At 42.6% G+C, this 19411-nt stretch overlaps 1 protein-coding gene across 1 annotated transcript in view; it reads left to right on the top strand.

Moving 5' to 3' along the window:
- Nucleotides 1-778: 778 nt before the first annotated feature.
- The window catches only part of ITGA8 (integrin subunit alpha 8), a 170508-nt gene continuing 151875 nt past the window's right edge, over nucleotides 779-19411 (top strand). The window contains exons 1-2 of the mRNA XM_045857952.1: nucleotides 779-1161; nucleotides 1871-2004. Coding sequence (XP_045713908.1) covers nucleotides 866-1161; nucleotides 1871-2004 — 430 coding nt within the window. The 5' untranslated portion in view covers nucleotides 779-865. The remainder of the gene's footprint in view (nucleotides 1162-1870; nucleotides 2005-19411) is intronic.

The following is a 19411-nucleotide window of genomic DNA, read 5'->3' as shown; positions in this document are numbered from 1 at the left end:
CACAGGTTATGTAAGGGCATTGATGCTATGTTTCTCATCGCCCTTCCCCACCTACTCCTTCATTCTGCCCCCAAGCAGATGGCACAGAAAGAGAGCCATAATAGAACTCCTGTAGATTCCAGCCTACACCTTGTGCCCTTGCTGAGTGTAAACTGTAAATTCCAACATTCCTAACTTTGCTGATCTTCATCACAATTACACAGGGTCGTGAAGATTTAATACAGGACATTTAACATGCACCGCGTGCCTTTGAAAAAGTCCCAAATAAAACCTCAAGACTTTCTTTGTTTCTTAGTTTCCTCTGCAGCAAGCTGGGGTGGAGTTGGAGGAGAGGGTTATTCGATTTAGATTTTCTCAGTCACAGACGGAAAAAAATGCATCCACCCAGAGGGTCTTCAGACTGCAGAGGTTATGTAAAGAGGACGCTCTCTCCCGCCTCATGGAGGGGTACGTTTTCACTTTCTTCCCTTTGGAACAAACTGGAGCAAACTCTCGCCCCGCACGGGTTGGGGGTGGGGGGCATGCCTTCCAAAAGCGATGGCTTAAATTGACATGTACGAAACTCAGATCGTCCTTGAGATGCAACTGTAATAGAAAACCAGGAGCCCTGGCGCCCGCCGCCAGCAGGGGCTGGGGTGGCCCCGGAGTCGCCGGCTCCCGCCTGGAGCCGGTGGACCTGCCGCTAGGAGGCGCCCCGAGAGCGCCCGGCCCCCCTCCCGCTGCCAGAGGAGGGCTGGGATCCACTCGGCCAGCCCCCGAGCTGGCCGGGGAGCGCGCTGAGAGCTGGCGGGGAGCAGATCACAGGAGACGCGCGGCAGAGCGCCCGGGGCTGTCACCGCTGACGCGCTGCGCGCGCAGAGCCGGGATGGGGCATCTGGGGACCGCCAGCTACCACCCCCGCAGTTTTCCACCTGGGGTCCCCCTCCCAAGTGAGCAGCCGCCGGGGCGGACGGCGATGTCTGCCGGGGCCCGCCGCAGTCCCCGGGGCTGCCGGGCGCAGCCGCTCGCGCCCCTCTGCTGCTTCTCGGCTGCGCTGGGGATGCTGTGGTCCCCTGCCTCGCAGGCGTTCAACTTGGACGTGGACAAGCTCACGGTGTACAGCGGCCCAGAGGGCAGCTACTTCGGCTACGCGGTGGACTTCCACATACCTGCGGCTCGCACGTAAGTCGCCCGGCGCTGGGAGTTCGCGTGTGGGGGCGAACCCGGCCACAGGTTGTGTCAGCGCCTCTCTGCCCCGGGCCAGCGCCCGTCCCGCAGCCCGCGAAGGCGATTCCGGGGATTCCCCCTCGCTCTCCACTTAAGGTCGCATCCCGCTCCCCGCCACCAGCCTCTTCTCGCCCCTGACAGGCTAAATGTGCCTTGTGCCCTTTAAACTAGTGACCTGCCACTTGCTCAGAATCCGTCAGTGTTCGGGACTTCCCGGTATAAGGACCCCAGCATTGCACAAAGGAGAAAGCCGGACCCAGCCGACTCAGGCCAATTAAGACAACGACCACGACACGGTCTGTTTACATATAGCCTGGAACAATTAAGTGTCTGGGCGCAAGTGCTGTCTGCCCGCTGCCAGCAGCTGGGCTCCGTCCTCTGCTCCCCCCACCGCCCACCCCTCTCCTCTCCTCTCCTCTCCTCTCCTCTCACTGTATGCACAGCTCCACCTAGAGAAGAATTAGGACTATTTGCACCCTCTTCCAAACCAGGTTTCAGACGCCCGCAGGTTTCCAAGAGGAAATAAGGTTTGACAGTCGGCTCCCTCATACGTCCGTTTCTGCCCGCGACCCCCACACTAGTCCCAGTGGCGCGCGGCCGGAGACTGCATCTCCCGTGCGCGTTGTGGATCCTCAGCGAGTGGTTTTCTCCAACCCCTTCGCAGAGCGAGTGTCTTGGTGGGAGCGCCCAAAGCCAACACCACCCAGCCAGACATCGTGGAAGGGGGAGCCGTCTATTACTGTCCTTGGCCCGCCGAGGGGTCTGCGCAGTGCAAGCAGATACCGTTTGACAGCACCAGTAAGTGATATTTGTCGTTCCGAACTGAGGGCCCGGGTTTCAAAGAACCAGAGCCACCCTAGAGTCACCCCTGCTTTCTTTGTCCTCATGTGGCCGGCCGGATGGGTCTGTGTCGTGGTCTGCGCAGGTCCCTAGAGAAACCAGCTTTTTAAAAGAAGCCTGAGTGGGAGGAACATGGTGAGTGGACTCCAGAGAGGGAACAATATTTTGACCTGGAGTGTTTGCATACATCCTAGTGATTTCTGTTGCCTCGCCATCCCGAGATGAGCATTTCCAGGGTGAGTGCATGCTTCAGAGAAGGGCAAACGTCGTACCCTAACCCTGACCATGGAGAGAATCTGGTTGCTTCCCAAAGACAGGCCTGGGAGAAGGCAGACCCTTACTTAGCATTGCCAGTGCCCAGACTCCGGAGGCAAGACCCAGACTTCGCTCCCTGTTGTTGTTTAATTCTTTACAGAAAGAAGGAATTTTCTTTCAAAATATTGGACATTGGAGGCAAACTAGTACAGGCAGAGTGTGGATGGATTACATTCATTTCCAAAATCCCTAGACACATGTTTCTTATTTAATTAAAGGGAAAATGCATTTTAAACAATTCAGGCTGGTTATGTTTCCTCTGGTGTTTTCTCTTTGGGTCCTGAGAAAACAATTTAAATGTAATGCTTTCAAAAAACATTAACACTGAATGTTTTAATTTGTACCTCCACAACTTTATGAATTTAAAGGTATATGTTATAGGAAAGCAAATACCTCTTTTCTGAAAAATGTGATTGTGTCAGCTCAAATAATGTTCTTCGATGAACAATCATTTAAATTTGCACCACACAATTATTTTATGACATCATGCTTCATTATTGTTATATTAGTGTACAGTTAGAATTTATGTAGGAAACCCATTTCTGTAGAATTTTGATGAAATTGGATAAGTGGTATTTACCTGTTACTTTAACTAATTTGCATTTTTTATTTTAAAGGAGAAAATAATTGCAATTCTATGACTATGAAAATAATTTCAAATGAAAGAAATACTATACAAGCATTACCTTGAGTTATGACCAAATTAGGAAAATATGTTATATTTGCAATGAAATAGTAGGAGACAAACTAGTGCCATCATGGCCATTAAATAAATAGGAAAATAATGAGAGTGTCAAGAAGAGATCAGTGTTACCTGGGGAAGGAGCAGGGGTAGATGGCATCTTCTGTCCAGGTTCTGAAAAAGACCTCCTGATTTCTGAAAGTATTTTAAATATGTCTTATTTTACTTCTAAATGTACAGGGTTTTTTCTTGATAGACAGATGTGCTAGTTCTACTATGATTCTTAGCAACCATAACCGCAGTTATTTGAGGATTCATAAATAGAAAACAAGGGAAAGCAACAGGAAGGGAGGTAGATGTTTCTGAAATAACTGAGCAAAAAGTGAAAAAGAAAAAAGCCAGGCAAAGGAGGCCACAGAACATTTGTAAAAAATGAATGGTACATGACAGAATGAACAAGCCCCGTGGGAGCTTCACTAAGAGAGAATATAATCATTGAGAAAAGAAAGTTCCCCAGTTAGCCATCAGGGGGTACTGTGGGCCCAGGAACCTTAGTTGCTGTTGGGAACAGCCTGAGAACAGCAAGGGTGGGGGAGAAGGAGCCACAGGACCTCGGCTCAGGTGCTTGTTACTGAGTGGCTGCCAGTACTCTACACATCTTGCCTGCCACTTTACCCATGAACCCCCAAGATGGTGTAGGTTCTGTGCCAGTAGCTGCCACTTGCTGCGAAGCTGTGAAAAAGAGGAAGGGAAAGCAGGAGCCAGGAGAGCTATTTCCAGTTTCAGCATCTGTTCTCGGGGTAGAGTATAATCTTGGAACCAAAGATAAAAGGCAGAATCAAAGGCATTGATGACCATGGGTCTTGCAGTCAGTGTTACCAGATGCATTGCATTTATCGATCACCTACTAGGTACCAGCCATTTTTACACACTATTTCTGATCCATAAAACTAAACAACCAGGTGAAATTCATTTCATACATAAGGAAACTGACATCAAAGGTGTTTAAAAAATGGTACAAAGTAGATGCAGGGTTGGGAAAGAGGTCTGTCTGTTCCCAAACCGGCCCATTCACCCTGTCTTCCTTCCTCATGAAGCTGAACCTGAGGCACTGCTCACCTTCCAGGCCCCTCCTCTATTCCCTTACCCCAATGTTAGCTTCACAAATATTAATTTGAATGATCCTATAGAGAAGCTCTGGAGGGAAAAGCCCTTGGGTGGAGGCTTGTGGAAACCAGAGATTGTAGAAGCAGCCTTTGTCTTGGTGGGAATAATAGGTTGCATATGCCCTCTGGCTTGCGAGCTCCCGCCAGCCTGCCCCTCGGTGTCCTCCTCTGCAGCAATGTAGTCTGCCCATGAGGAGGAAGGAAAGCTCTCCGCTTGACAAAGTAGTAGCTCCGACTGCTGGACACCCGCAAACTGACATTCATGTAATGGTATGATGTTTCAGAAATATATAAAAAATATATTCCTGAATTATATATATAGTTGCAAATATTCCTCTGTAAAGATAGTCATGACTCCCCCTGTCTTGACCTTGTCTGTTTTGACTATTACATCCGAATTCAAGACATTCTAAGTAAATTTGACCTTTTTTAATGACGTTGTTGCAACTTGTTCAGGTCCCTGGGGTATCTACTATGGTAACCTACTGAATTCCCTCAGCCTACACACTGAAGGAGACTGGCCTATAATTTAGTTCCTGAATCTGGTTGTGATATTGAACCTCAGTTTATTTTTAAGGTCAACTGCCTTTTTTTTAACTGCCTTTTAGTTTAAATTTTTTCATTGAATTATCATTTTTACATTATCATATAACTTGGATTTTTATTACTTCTCATCATAAGTGCAACAAGAGAGGAAGCTGGGAATGAATAGCCTAGCACTTCAAATGCATGAATACTATTAAAATCTGTGGTCCTTTCAAGTATAGTGAAAGGAAACTTTAGGGAAGCATATGGTGGTGGGGGAGGTGCAAAGTGCAAAGAGTAGATAATTTTCCTGCTCTGTACAAAATCAAGTGGTTCCAAAAAAACACTTCTCTCATCTCCCCTCTGTCTTTCCCTCTTACTTCACTAGAAGAAAATCCCCCCGCCCTCCCCATCACTCCCCCCCATCAGCAACTTGATTTCTTTCACTTTTGCCTCAGGAACTCTCTAAACTATGCCCCATCCTAGCTTAAATCATCACATCTGCCAAATTCATTTCTTCTTTTTCTTACATTTTCCAAACCCATGTGTGGATTAGACAAAAACTGCTAGATGACAGCCCTCCAGTTAAAAGGGGATGTGAATGAAACAGAATGAAATAGACACCTATCTGTGGAATGGGGGAAGGGCAAATCACAACAATTGTAACTAAAGCATAGTGCACACATATTTGGTGGTTTTAAAATGCTCAAATGAGACATTCAGAAGAGTAAGATGAGGCATGTGCTCATTAATGATAATAATCATCAGAGCACTAATGATGGAGAGAAAATAAGCTGGGAACCACCTGCAATTGGGGACCCAGATAAGGAGTGAACAGGAAGAGGTGGGAAGCACCGCTGAGATTGGGAAGTCATTTGAGAATGACAAGTAGGATTTGGCTGGCCTTAATTTAGTATCTTTGTGTAAAACAAATAAACAACCCCTCCACAGCCCACCTCCCCTGCGGATTTAAAAAAAAATATAGCCCCTTAAAATGGAGACAATTTGTTTAAGATACTCAAAACTCTGGAATGGTAAAATTTTTGTTGGAATTGTGTTTTGGCTTGGAGACCAGAAGCCTTTGTTTTGGAGTGGGGGGTCTGTTTTATTTTGTGTTGAGTGAGCCCACAGTACGAAGCACCGTGGAGCATCTGGTGCTGTGACTGGCACGGGATTGCTTTTTGATAGTCGTGGGTGTGCCCTTTTTCTCATGTGAGGGTTGGGAAACATATTGGGCACATAAGTCTTGCTTTTCCAACTTCCTCAGAAAGAAATCAGTTTTTGTTCAGGAACAAAGAAAAGAAAAATGTAGGTCAGAGCTACCCAAGTAAATGACAGAGGAAATAACACCAATGTGACAGAACTCAGCAAGAACTGAAATCTGGGCTCTGGAAAGTTCAAATGAAAATGAAAAAAAAAAAAGGGTGGGGGGAGGGGAGAAGGCAGCCCAGAGATAACCTGCTCCTTTTAAGAATGAATAAACCCATCTATTAGGGCAGAAGCTTTCACTGCTAAGTACTGATCTCACTGAGTCATCAAGATGGTTTAGCAGGATGGTTTACTCATTTTTGAAGGGGTTCGCGATGGCGACTGTGCCAATAAGTTGGCCTAGCAGAGGCAGCCAAATTTCCAGAATGTCTCCCAGTCCGCTCGGAACTCTATGTGACAGAATGCAATCGAGTCCTGATATGAGAAAGGAGGAGGCAGTGGTCCCTACATCACATAGCAACCGAGGAAGCAATTAGAAAAAGGAAGTCCTTGAAACTCCAACCAGAAATGGGAAACAGATCTGCTCTACGGCTTGTTGAGTGTATGAGCGTTAGGCGCCTGTTGTTTAATCAGCAAAATTCTTTCAAGAAGCTGGGAGTCTGTGTGATGGAGTAGGCTTTTGGGCGTTTGGCAGGGATGGTCGGTGTGGCAGTGGCTGCGGCTTTCTGGGAGAAATGTAGGAAACTCTTGAAATTATTCTGGAAGCAGAAAAATGCACTTTGACATTTAAACTGGCCTGTTGAGATGTGAGCATTCAAACTTTACCTGTCACGTGGAGGAGTCTTGTATCTGCGACTGTAGTGAGGAGAGTTTGCCAATATTGCTAAAAGCTTGTCTGTGCCCTGACTGACACCATCCAGATACACAAATGTGGATTTTCAAGGAAGGGAGTTAAAAGACTAATTATTGATCATATTAAAAGCGTTCACTTAAAAATTTAATTTGCCAAATTCAGCTTAAGTATGTCTTCACAAAATCATATTTAGTGTATCAAGAAAGGTCTACCTGTATGACAAAATCCTAAAATATGTTAAAAATAATTTTAATTCTGGGGTATGTTATATGGAGATTAAACATAGATAAACAAGTCATGATTCACAAATAAGCAATTTGTATTGAAAACATTCTACCTGCTCCACTGGGGTCAGTCTGTGTGGACCTGATCCAGTTTGGAAGGAATATTGCCCACCCTTGGCCCTGTGGGGCGTGGGGGTGCAGCTCCTGCACCTCTGATGTTTAGGGCATTGCCTCAGAGGTCTGCTGAACTGAGAAATGCTTCTGCATCCATGAGCATTGTTCAAAGCAATTATGTGGAACTTTTAATTGTGTTAATAAAATGGAGACATAGATTACAAAAATAAGTCTTTATAGAAGTGGCTGCCAGGCATTGGGAACAGGAAAGAGGAGTGGTCTGCAAAGAGGCAGAACAAGGGAGTTTGGGAAGGTGATGGAAGTTTCTGTGTCGTGATTGTGGTGGATTCAGTTGTATGTATTTGCCAAAATCCATTGAACTATATACATAGCAAGAGTGAATTGTACTGCATGTGAATGGAACAATGAGAAAAAAAAGATGTTATGGAGAATGCCAGTGAGTTCCATATTCAGTCTGACGACTGAATGTGGCTTTGTGGCCAGTGCTCTGAAAACTGTGGGCAGTCAGCTCTTAAACCACAGGAGGGCCTCAGAGATACTGACTGGAAGTGCAAGGACATGTGACCCCTGAGGGCTCAGGCTACTGCCTCTAAGCCAGGGCGACAATTAGTCAGGTCATCATAGGACCTTCGTTACCATCCTTTTAATAAGGATGCTGCGTTCAGAACGTGTTTGATAGAACTGTGAGTGAAAACATGGTGAGGAAGGATGGATCTCTGTAATGAACAGCCGTGCTCATGTAAGTGTCACATTCTTACTGAGGCTCAGACATGGCCCCCCATGATAATCACTCAGTTGAGAAGATACAGCTTCAAACATGTTATTGTAGTTATAGAAATTAATATAGCTGCACTGTAGAGCATTTACTTAGTAACATTATTCTTTTATTCTTTATTCAGTTTTATTCTTTAGTTCTGATATTTACCATATGGATGCAGATTTGTGTGTTACATTGCAGAGCCTCTCTATCAATCTGCCCTGGTTTCCAGGACACATAGGGATTAGATCAAACCATAGGAAGAGGTTTAAGCAAGGACTGTACACAGCCCACGTTACACACAGCATCTCACCCCAGGTGTAGCAGCGACCAGTCAACTCCACCAGCCAGGTTATGGCTCCATTTCAGATTTGTCTCAATTATCCTCCTCTATGATTTGCCCAGATATCTCCAGCGCAGCCACCTCCCTCTTGCCATACAACTTATACACCTTATCTTCACAGCACAATACGTCACAGCACAGCTTCTCTCCCCTACGTGTGGTACGTACACATGTGTGCCCACTCACTCTGAGTCCACGCTCTGGTACTTCTTTCTTAGCCACCCAGAACATCTTATCTTCTGGAAATGATTTGCTGGAACATCAGGCTTCTCTCTTTTTATAATTCTGAATAGGGTGTATGTCTCAGAAATTAATTCTCAGCAATTAATAAAGTTACTCCAAACTCTTTTTCAGAAGAAAGGGGCATAACACTAAAAAATAATATTTTCAAATATCTTCAGTATTAATAGTCAAGTCAATTATGACATAATCTAACAATTAATATTGTATAACCATAAACATGAAGTTTTTCAAGAATCATGATAATAATATGGGAAAATGCTTTTGTATTAATGTTAAGTGAAAACAAACTTCAAAGTTGTGTCTGCAGTCTTAGAAGAGCACAAGAGGGAATATGCAATACCTCTGGAAATGGCTGCATTCACTCCCCTTGCATATGAGTCAGGTTTTCATAGGGAAACAAAACCTACGGGTGTAGATGTAAAGGAAGAGGTTTACTCTCAGGAACTGGCCCACACAATCGCAGTGGCCGAGAAGGCTCGCAATCTGCCACAGGCAAGCATGAGACGCAGGACAGCCGGTGTCACGACTGAGGCTGAGGCCAAAGGCCTAAGAGCTAGTGGTGCTGAGGGCAATGGAAGATCAGTGCTTCAGCTCTGGCAGTCTGACAGAAAGGCCAGGTTCTTTTCTCCTCTCCCTTTTGGTTCTATTCAGGCCCTCAACAACTTGGGGAGGGAAAACCTCTTTAGTTTGTCCACCAAGTCAACTGCTACTTTCATCTGGGATCTGGCCACCCCATGACCCGGGCAAGGTGACACATAAAATCGACAGTCACGCCGTCTGTGAGACTCACAGTGCATATTCTCCTAGAAAAGGCACTGAAAAATCATGAACAAAATAAACCCACTGGATACACACAAGAGGATATTAACTCTCCTCACGTTTCTTAGGCCAGAGCGTGCCCAGGTGTTGCTGTAGTAACAATGGCCCCAAGTCTCTGGCTTGAGACAACCAAAGCTTATTATTCACTCACACTCTGTGTTTAATAAGAGTTGGTAGAAATGCCTTCCATATTCTAAGGTCCAGAAGATTGTCTGGACCTGCGGTCACTCTGATTTTTGCCCATGGCCTCTTATAACAAGTTCTGTGAACTGACTGCATTATAAGAAGATCATGAATTAATTTCTTCTGGCTTTCTTAGCATACTCAGCTTTACTCAGACGCAGTTTGACTCACCCAAGGACTCACCCAAAATGAGGGCTTCTATTGACATGTGCTTTTAAGATGCAGCAGACTGCTCTGTGTCTGGTAAAGCTTCTACCAGGAACTGACATTTATTTCTTCTCTCACATTTGGTAGTCCAAAGCACGCCTAGAAGGCGAGCCATGCCAGCTTATTCAGATATCTAACACTTTGTTTATCCATACCTATCAAAATTGTATCTGCAACCTTTAAAAGAATATTAGAAAGGAAATGCAATAAAAGAGATTTTCTTTGGAAATGCAGTTAAAACAGGTTTTCTATTTCTAATGGATATAGTTGGCTGGACATATTTTTGGGACGTGGTAATAGCATAGTTCCTTGGGGCTACAGTCCCAATCCCCACAGCTATGGCAGAACACAGACACTGTTTCAGCAGATGGGAAGATAAGTGAGACTTGTATGCCAACAGTTAGTCCTCAGCCTGTCCCGGCTGGTCCGCTCTCCCTGCCCCAGACAGTGCTGTCCGGGAAGACAGAGTGCCCTTCCTTCTTTCACTCAGGACCCTCCAGTGACTTCCTGTTAAGTCACCATGTCTTTCCCCTTAAAGTACCTTTTGGTTCATTTTAACCCATTTTTATTTCTAAAAATCTTATCTAAAGGGAACAGTTGAGTTGAAAGTAAAGCGTAATACTAGCAAACAGTAGAATTTAATTCCAGTGACTAGGAGAGTGTTTGTGACTTTGAGAGCAAATGCTGTCTTAGACACTGCAAGGGTAGTGTGAGCAGAGCCCAGAAACCCGTCCTTGCGGCTGCACAGTGAATGACCAGTGACGAGCTGAGAAAAAGTGAGATAAGGACAAGAGGACAGAGAGTAGTATGTGTCCATCCATTTATTTTTGATTGAGTGGGTATTAGTTTCCCGTTGCCACTGTAACAAATTACCATATACTTAGTGGCTTGAAACAGCACAGTTTGATTTTCTTACATTTCCGGAGGCCAAAGTCTAAAACAGGGCTCACTGGACTAAAATTAAGGCATTGGCAAAGCTGTGTTCCTTTCTAGAGGTTCTCAGGGAGAATCTGTTTCCTTGCAGTTATTTTCCAGCTTCTCACAACTTCTATTTTCAAAGTCAGCAATGTCAGGCTGAGTCTCACAGTCTTAGGTCTCTGGTTTTCCTTTTTTGCCTTCTCCTTTCACTTTAAATTATCTTTATTACTTTAGTCCCACCCAGATAATCCAGCATAATTTCCCCTATAGGAAACAGGGATAGAAAATGAGACCAGAGAGCTAGATATAAATGAGATTATACAGTACCTTAAAGGCCAGGGCACGGACTTTGGATTTTATTCCAAGAGTGGTGGGCAGCTGATGGTGCTTTTAAAGTTGTAGACAAGCAATGTAATTTAAATTATGTTTTTAAAAGGGTCAGTGTAATAGACAGTGGGCAAGCAAGAACAGAAGCAAGGAGACTCATTAGGAGACAGTCCCGTTGCCAGGGATGGAGAAGTATGATTTGGGTTGAGGGCTAGCAGTTAGGATTGAGTAATGGTTGGATGTGGGATTCGTCTGAAAGTGCAGTTGGTCGGATTTCATTATGGATCAGATAAAGGGTACAGAAGAAAGAAAATTTTGACCTGAGCGACTGGAGGAATGGGACTGACACAGGAAACAGTGGAGAAGGAGCATGTCTTGGAGAAGACATTAAGAGTTGAGTCCAGATACGTGAAATCTGAGATGCTTGTTAGACATCCAAGTGATGTCAAACAGGCATCTGGGTAAATAAACCCAGAGTTCAGGCAAGAAGTTGGAGATTTAAATTTGGAAGTCATAAGAATGTAAATGATATTTAAGACCATGACTTAGGGAGTGAGTATGAATGGAGAAGAGAGGAGAGGAGAGGAGAGGAGAGGGGAGGGGAGGGGAGGGGAGGGGAGGGGAAGGGGAGGGGAGGGGAGGGGAGAAAAGATGGGGAGAGGGGAGGGAAAGGGAGAGAAGGGGAGGGAAGAAGGAAGATCTAGGTTGAGATTGAGTCCTGGAGGAAACTGACATTTAGAGAAATATCAGAGAACTGAGAAGGATGAATAAAAACACTGATATTAATATTAAATTAATGTTACTATTCATACATATGCTATTATTTAGTGGATATTAAATATGATGAAGTGAGGTTAAAATGATTATTGAGGTTTGGGGCATGAGAACTGGGACAGTGGCTGGAGGCTGGCAGGTAATCTATATCTTGTTGGAAAACAGTTTGAGATGTGGTGGGAAATCCAAGTGGATGGAAAATCTAGCCTAGAATCTGCTGTACTTTATCCCCCGTGGTTCAGCTGCATCATGAAGTAGTTTGCCTCTGCAGCTTTACCTGTGTGATTCATCCACCTGGAATAACCATACTTTTTCATCTCTTTTTTTTTAAAGTCCTATTTATCCTTCAAGATCCTATTCAGATTTCATATCCTTCCAAATCCTTTCCTAGGTCTTCCCAGTGACATGAATTCTTTCCTCATCTGGACTATTTTGTGTTTCAGCTCGGTCTTTACTGAAGCCCTTTACTCCGTGCATTCTGTATTGTGTTTATTTGTACTTGTGCCATCATCTGCAGTGTTGTCGAGGCCGTGAAGAACAGGGCTACGTTTTTAATTCATTTTACAATTTTTAGACTTTTTGTACAGAGAAGGTATACTATATATGTATTGCATGTGTATACCATGCAATATCTTGTCTTAATGGTGGTCAGAAATATAGGCTAGAGATTATATAAAAGCTCAGCAACAGACACATTTAGCACTGCATGAGTGTATCAGATATATTGGAGTGAAAGGTGCAGCGGATAAGTACGTGCAGAAGCATTCAGCCTTGGGGAGTGGCCTGAGTGTCACACTAAAATTAGTACCTATGTTGGAGTGATCAAAATTGGTATCACATATAATATAAAATTTAGATTATACCCAGTTTTAAGGTATATATAGGCAAACTTATTATCTTCCCTTTTAGTTTAGCACTTAAATTTGGGGGGTGTGTGTGTACACTGACCAGGACCTCAGAGAAATACAAGGTTTGAAGATATCATACATGCGTGGGGTTGGCATAAACTTCTTTCTAGGTGTTTTTTTCCTTTTTTGTTCCCAAATGGTTTATCAAGCTTGGGAGAAAATGTTATGTTTAGTTGCTATACTTTAGATTGTAATATACTATATACCAAGCTAATCATAGAAATTTATGTTCTGCATAAACTCTGTCCATCCATGACAAGCATTTAATAGAGATAGTTCATCTGGAAAGGAAGTAAATTAAATAATTCAAAGTGAATGTGATGCATATTCACAAAGATGTGGTGTTTAGATTGAGCTAACAAGAGGGAGTCAGGCCTCAGCAAGGCAAGCTAAAATTCAGACTTTCTCTCCACGAGATGCGTTAGGCCCTCATCCCACCTTTTATGTCCACTGTTTTGGACATTGTGCTTTGGTCCATTTTTATTAATCCCTCTAAACTCCAACACAGGGTGGGGCAAAAGTAGGTTTACAGTTGTTCATGTGAAAAACCGTACAATATTAATAAATAATACAGGAATAAACTGTCTTGTGTATTCACAACTATAAACCTACTTTTCCTTCACTCTGTATATCTCTATTGTATATTGCATAGATATAATACAAAATTATCTTCCAGTTGCTGTATACAAATCTAAAGACTATATAATATATTCAAATAAAATTTTCAAAGTATATTTTATTTTCTTACCTTGAGAGCAAAATTAATTAAGGAAAATGTGCGGTAAAGCTAAGGGAAGGATGGTAAAGTAAATTGTGGAATTTTCATTCTTGAGGAATAATCACACTATTGTGTGGAAAGGAAAAGACCCAGGCATTTAATTGAAGATCATTTCCCATCACCATGCAAACTAAAAACAGCAGCAAATACCAATGACAGACAAAGCTATTTTGGCTCATGAACAGGCTATGAGGCCATGATACAGGTCCATAATCTCCTATCTGAAACTCTAAAATCCAAATAGCCCTAAATACAAACATATTTTTGTGACTCATTCAGTGTCAAAACCTCTCTTGACTTGACCTGACAGGAAGTGATACATAGTCTTCTTTTTTGTATGAATAGTTGTGCACTTTGCTAATGACATATTCATGGTTGTGTGACATCATATATGGTGTTTACATTCTAAGATCAAAAACGTTAAAAAAATACTATAAAGGAGTGGCCCATTAGGTAAAAGAAGTCAGGAAGCCAGTGAGGAAAGCCTTGTGAGTTGGAGTGAAAAGAAGACTGGAGTGTGAAGATCTGAGCTGGCCACACGGAGCTCTTGATGGCCAAAGGAAGCAGTCGGAGTGTGTCAAGGGAAAGGGAGGCCAGCAGGAGGTAGTCATCTGTATAGTCATTTTTTCCCCGAGGGGTTGTTTTTTTTTCTTTTTTTAAATCCTTACCCAAGGACATTTTTTTTTCTTTGCTTTAGAGAGTGAGGGGATAGAGAGAGAGAGAGAGAGAGAGAGAGAGAGAGAGAGAGAGAGAGAGAGAGAGAGAGAGAAAGAGAAACATTGATGTGAGATGTGAGAGAGAAATATCGATCGGCTGCCTTCCTGTACATGCTCCCACAGGGGATTGAACCCACAATCTAGTTATGTGCCCTGACTGGGAATCAAACCCATAACCTTTCAGTCTACAGGACGACGCTCCAGACAACTGAGCCACACCAGCCATGGCCTAAGGAGTTTTGTTATAGATGTGACCACAGAAATGTAACAGTCGATAAGCTCTTATAGCATAGTCTAATGGGAATTATTTGGTTGAGAGGGAAACAATGATGACCAAAGGAGAAGGGGTATATGCAGGAACAAATTCCTAAGAAGGTGAAAAACGATGGGTGGAATTCTTATACAGATAGAAATGTCGGCCTTGAAGGGGCGCAAAGTCAGTTCCTCCTGGTGACAATGAAGGCAGAGTGCGAGGACGACTGAGAGTAGGTTGGTGAGTTTGTTCAGATAACAAAGAAAATAAATTTTTAGTTTCTTGCATTTTCTCAGTGAAATAAGAAGCAAGACAATCAGCTGAGAACGAGGAGGTAGAGAAGGCTGGGAGAAGGAGAGCATGTACATAGAAAAATGGCAGAATGGCAGAATAAATTGAGCCATAGGAGAACCAAGCAGTGCACAGGGACCACATGAGTGATAAATCTGAATTTATTTGTAGAAGGAATACATTTTTGCCTCTGCCTACCCTATAGTATGGTCCTGCATGATTGGGTGGAATTAAGATCTCCCAGAGGACAATTCTGTCTTGGGTGTTAATCTTCCATAAGGATACATTGCAGACACAGAAGACTTGAATTGTTAATTGCCTATTTTCTGTAACATTGGGAATGGTGATTTTTTTAACCACAAAATGAACCATCTTGGTAGAGGACGATTAGGACCTTTTTACTACATCATATTCTGGCAACAGGGTGACATCCTGAGGACAATGCAAGCATACACCAAGAGCTAGTGTAAATACAGTCTCAAGTGCTATTGGGAGGCAAGTTTATACAACCTTCATCCTGAAACCCAATCATATCCTGTATTTAAAAACATTGCTTTGAGGTCATATTGAAGAGATTTATGTCATTTAGTCTGCTTCCTGAGGTTCCCATGCTGAGAGGTTTTCATTACTTCTTGAAGTAAATAAATTATTGGGCACTAAACAGAAGCATGCTGTGCTCCTGCCAATCGGAAGGTGACATATAAGCCATATTGAGATTTCTCATTTCCCCAGCTGTATCTATAACAAGATATTTGATCCAAGGTCATTATTCCAAGTGTGAGAAAAACCTAGAGATGAGAGATCACATAAAAAATTCAAGGAGCAGAAAGCAAAGCACTGCGGTTGGGAATGACGAGAGATGATGCTGGAAAGGTCAAAGGGGTATAAGCCTGGTTCTAAGAATTTTCGTATTTTAGAAAGAACTCTGGCTTGAGGATAGAGAATGCATTTGAAGGGCACAAGCCTGGAGGAAGGGAAACCAGTTAGGAGGCCATTGCAGAAACTGGGGCTTCAAGGCGGTGGTCACAACTAGGGAAGCGACAACACAGATGGGTAGAAATAGATGGACTTGTCAGAGCTTTAGAAGGAAGAATCAACAGGAACTGATTTCTGAATAGGATTTGGGAGAGGAAGTTCAGCGATTGTCAAGGATGCGTTCCAACCTACTGGCTTGGTTAATGGGCCTGCCATGTGGAGAACAAGACAGGCACACTCTCTGACTTCACAATATCTAAGTCCAGTGGATGGAGAGATCAGTGCCTGCAGTTCTAATCTAGAGATAGCACTCTGACAGCAGGAAGTGACGAAGAGGTTAGCTGTGCAAAAGAAGAGTTCCTGTCCATGACTCCCGGGGGTGGGGCTTGTATCAGGAAACACTTTTCAGAGGGCACTATCATTAAAGGTCAGAGTTGAGAGGTGTCTCTGTGTGCACGCATGCATATGTATGTGTGTCTGAGCATTTGTCTGCCTTGGGGGTGGATGAGACGAGAGAGAAAACCACCCTTGTCAGTGCAGATGAGGTGGAGTGACCTGTAGCGAATGAGGTCTGAGCTGATGGCTCAGTCTCCACAATTCAACTGTAACAGCTCTGTCTCTCAGATTTTGGTGGCATACTAGGGGAGTTCTTGTTTTTTTTTTTTTTTTTCAATCTGATCTGTGCCTGGCTTGCCATTTCCCTTTGGAGAGATGATGTTTTTCATTTCTTAAAGTTTGATCCTCTAGCTGCATCATATAAATTAGCAGAACACCTACCCAAAACTCACTTGCATCTTACCAACAAAAATCCATATGTATCTCCAGAACAGACTACATACAACCTGAGTCAACTTACATATGCAAAACATTTAAAATGATATTTATTATATGATGTAGAAAACTCATTCATATTTATTACTTAGCAAAAGTCTGAATAACACTATCTAGGCACTATTGGTTACTAAAAACAGGAAGTGGGAAATTGGATCTCTATTCTTGGGAAGACGATGTAGATGTGGAAATAATTGGGGCAGAAAGTTTATGTGCTCATTTGGATCAGGAAAAGTATGTAACAGGAAAATTGTGATACGTTGCTGACTACGTTGCTATCCCAAACCCATATTTACGACTATTATTATTAGAATTCTAAAAGTGTACATTTAGCCTGTTTAGCTTTATTAGTTATTTGGTTACATATGGAAGTGAACATTTAGATAGTCATATGAAAAATTTTAAATAGTGATAGTTAAAATTTAAAATAAAAATTTTATGATTTTCACAAAAGAAATGTATTAAACCAGAGGAATGAGCTTCAATGGGTGAATGGTTTTACCATCCTTAACAGCGACTGTGTCCAGGGTGTAGGGTTCCAATGGCTTTGCACTGACTACCTCATATAATTCTTTATGCAAGTGTTGTTACTTTCTATTGTTTGAATATTTAAAAACAGAAATCTGAAAGATTTTCAATTTGAAAAGAAAAAAATTTGGGCTCTACATCTTAAAACAGGTTTTTTGATTTGGATTGGTTGGGAAACAACTAATGGAGTTTTAGAATTCCAAGGGAATGGAAATTTGCAAGAGAAATGTCGTATATGAAGTCTTGGAGTGAGACCCAATAAAGAACAGGGAGGAGGTTACCTGAATGGAAGGAAATGCCATACCTGGAGATCAGGTGTGGCGTCTGGGCCCATGTTGTGGAGGGCAAGGTATTTAGATTTGATCTACTCAGTAAAGACAGGAAAATTAGTGTGTGTATGTGCATACACACATATTTGTATATAGTATATATACAGTACAAAGAATAAATTTCAGTTATATAGAATATTTTCACTGGAATAACACACTTCTGTCCATTGATGGATGAACGGATAAAGAAGATGTTTTACACACATGGGAATACTATGCAGCCATTAAAAAGGAGGAGTCACTGCCATTTACGGTGACATGGATGAACCTTAAGGACATTGTGCTAATTGAAATAAGTAAGACAGAAAGGCAAATACTGTATTATTTCTCTTATGTGTGGAATTAAAAAAAACCCAAACTTAAGGGAAGGGAAAAGAGATCAGGTTATATTTATGAGAGGCAGGGTACAGGGAGTGGGGCAGTTAGATGAAGGTGGTCAAAAGGTAGAAAGTTCTAGTTGTAAGATAAGTAAGCACTAGAGATGTGATGTCCAGCATGGTGGCTACAGTTAGCACTGCTGCATGGTGTAGATGAAAGCTGTTAAGAGAGTATATCCTAAGAGTTTTCATCATCAGGAAGATATTTTTCTCTTTTTGGTACTGCTTTAGATATGGATGTTAACTAAACTTATTGTGATAATCATTTCATGAAATATATATGTCAAACCATTATCCTGTACATCTCAAACGTATAGAGTGCTGCATGTCAATTACATCTAAAAAATACACATTTCTTGAACATTGCATGGAAAAATGAATGTATGGTATTTCCTTAAACTTGAAAATTCGTAATAAGATGACTAACAAGGCTAGAGGTGTTATTTAATGGTTTTTAGGGGTGGTTTTAGGGCAGGGGTGTCAAACTAATTCTCACCTGTGGCCACATCAGTCTTGAGGTTGCCTTCAAAGGGCCGAGTGTAATTTTAGGACGGTGTAAATGTAACTACTCCTTAACTAGGGGCAAGGAGCTCGGTGCTGCTGTGGGTAGAAACAAGGTGCTGGGCAGGATAAAACAAGGTGGAGGGCCGGATTTGGTCCATGGGCCTTATGTTTGCCACCTGTGTTTTAGGGAATTGGAAGTCATATCTTTACAAGTTTAATTTTCTGGGACACAAAACTCAACTCATCTTCTTGGATTTGTTTCTGTTAGACAAGGAGTTCTCTGGCCACAGCTGTTTTGTTTTGAATTTTACATACCATATTCTCTATTCTCAGATAGAGTTTCAATTTAAGTGGAACTTTTGCAGCACACATTGATTATGGGGAAGATTATAAACAAAAGTTTAAGGATTTCTTTCCCTTTTTCTCTGCTGAAAGATGTCTGAACAGCTTCTGCTACAGCCTTGAGAATGTCCCCAAGGAGACGCACTTAAAGTGATGACTGAAGGTTACAGGGAAACTTACTCTTTTCCAGTATGAGGTTGAGGACATTCTAAATAGTTTTCAGAAATCCAATGTTTGGTCACACCTGTGTCAGCTTCAGCTTTTCTCTTCTCTCCCCCATGGTGATCTATCTTCACATTTTGCAATCCCTCCCATTTTACTAAGCTAAAAGATTAGAAAAATCTGCTTGCTGCCCATATGCGCACCACATTCTACATTCCCTCACTTCTGCTCAGAAATGAATATTCCCAGGAAAAAAGAACCCAGAGTTAGCAGACTCACCACACACTGGGGTTCGTACCCCAACTGCCCAGAGACCAAAGTTGCCAGTTTAAGAGAGGTGCCTTCAAAGCCCAGAAATGCACAGCACACTAAATCCATTTTATTGCTATCACCCATCTCTGTGTCTCATGTTGGCCTACAACTCTTTTGATTTTGTCATAGGTTTTCTCTTTCCAGATCATAGATGTAATAATTCTCCCTGCAAAAACTCAAATGATACAGAAATATATGAAAAAGAAATTTAAAAAGCCACTGAAGCATGCACACCCCTGCCTTCAAGATAAATGTCGTTAACAGTTCAGTGTCTACACATATATAGACACATCCATGCACAGAACATTTGACTGTTAAAGAAAAACGGAATCATACTGGACAATATCCTAGACAAACTTCTGAATGAATAGATGAGAGT

Source organism: Phyllostomus hastatus, unplaced genomic scaffold, assembly GCF_019186645.2.
Source record: "Phyllostomus hastatus isolate PE091 unplaced genomic scaffold, TTU_PhHast_1.1 phas_scaffold_1674, whole genome shotgun sequence".
Taxonomy (NCBI): domain Eukaryota; kingdom Metazoa; phylum Chordata; class Mammalia; order Chiroptera; family Phyllostomidae; genus Phyllostomus; species Phyllostomus hastatus.
The sequence above is the reverse complement of the archived record's forward strand: the minus strand, read 5'-3'. Positions and strand labels throughout refer to the sequence as shown.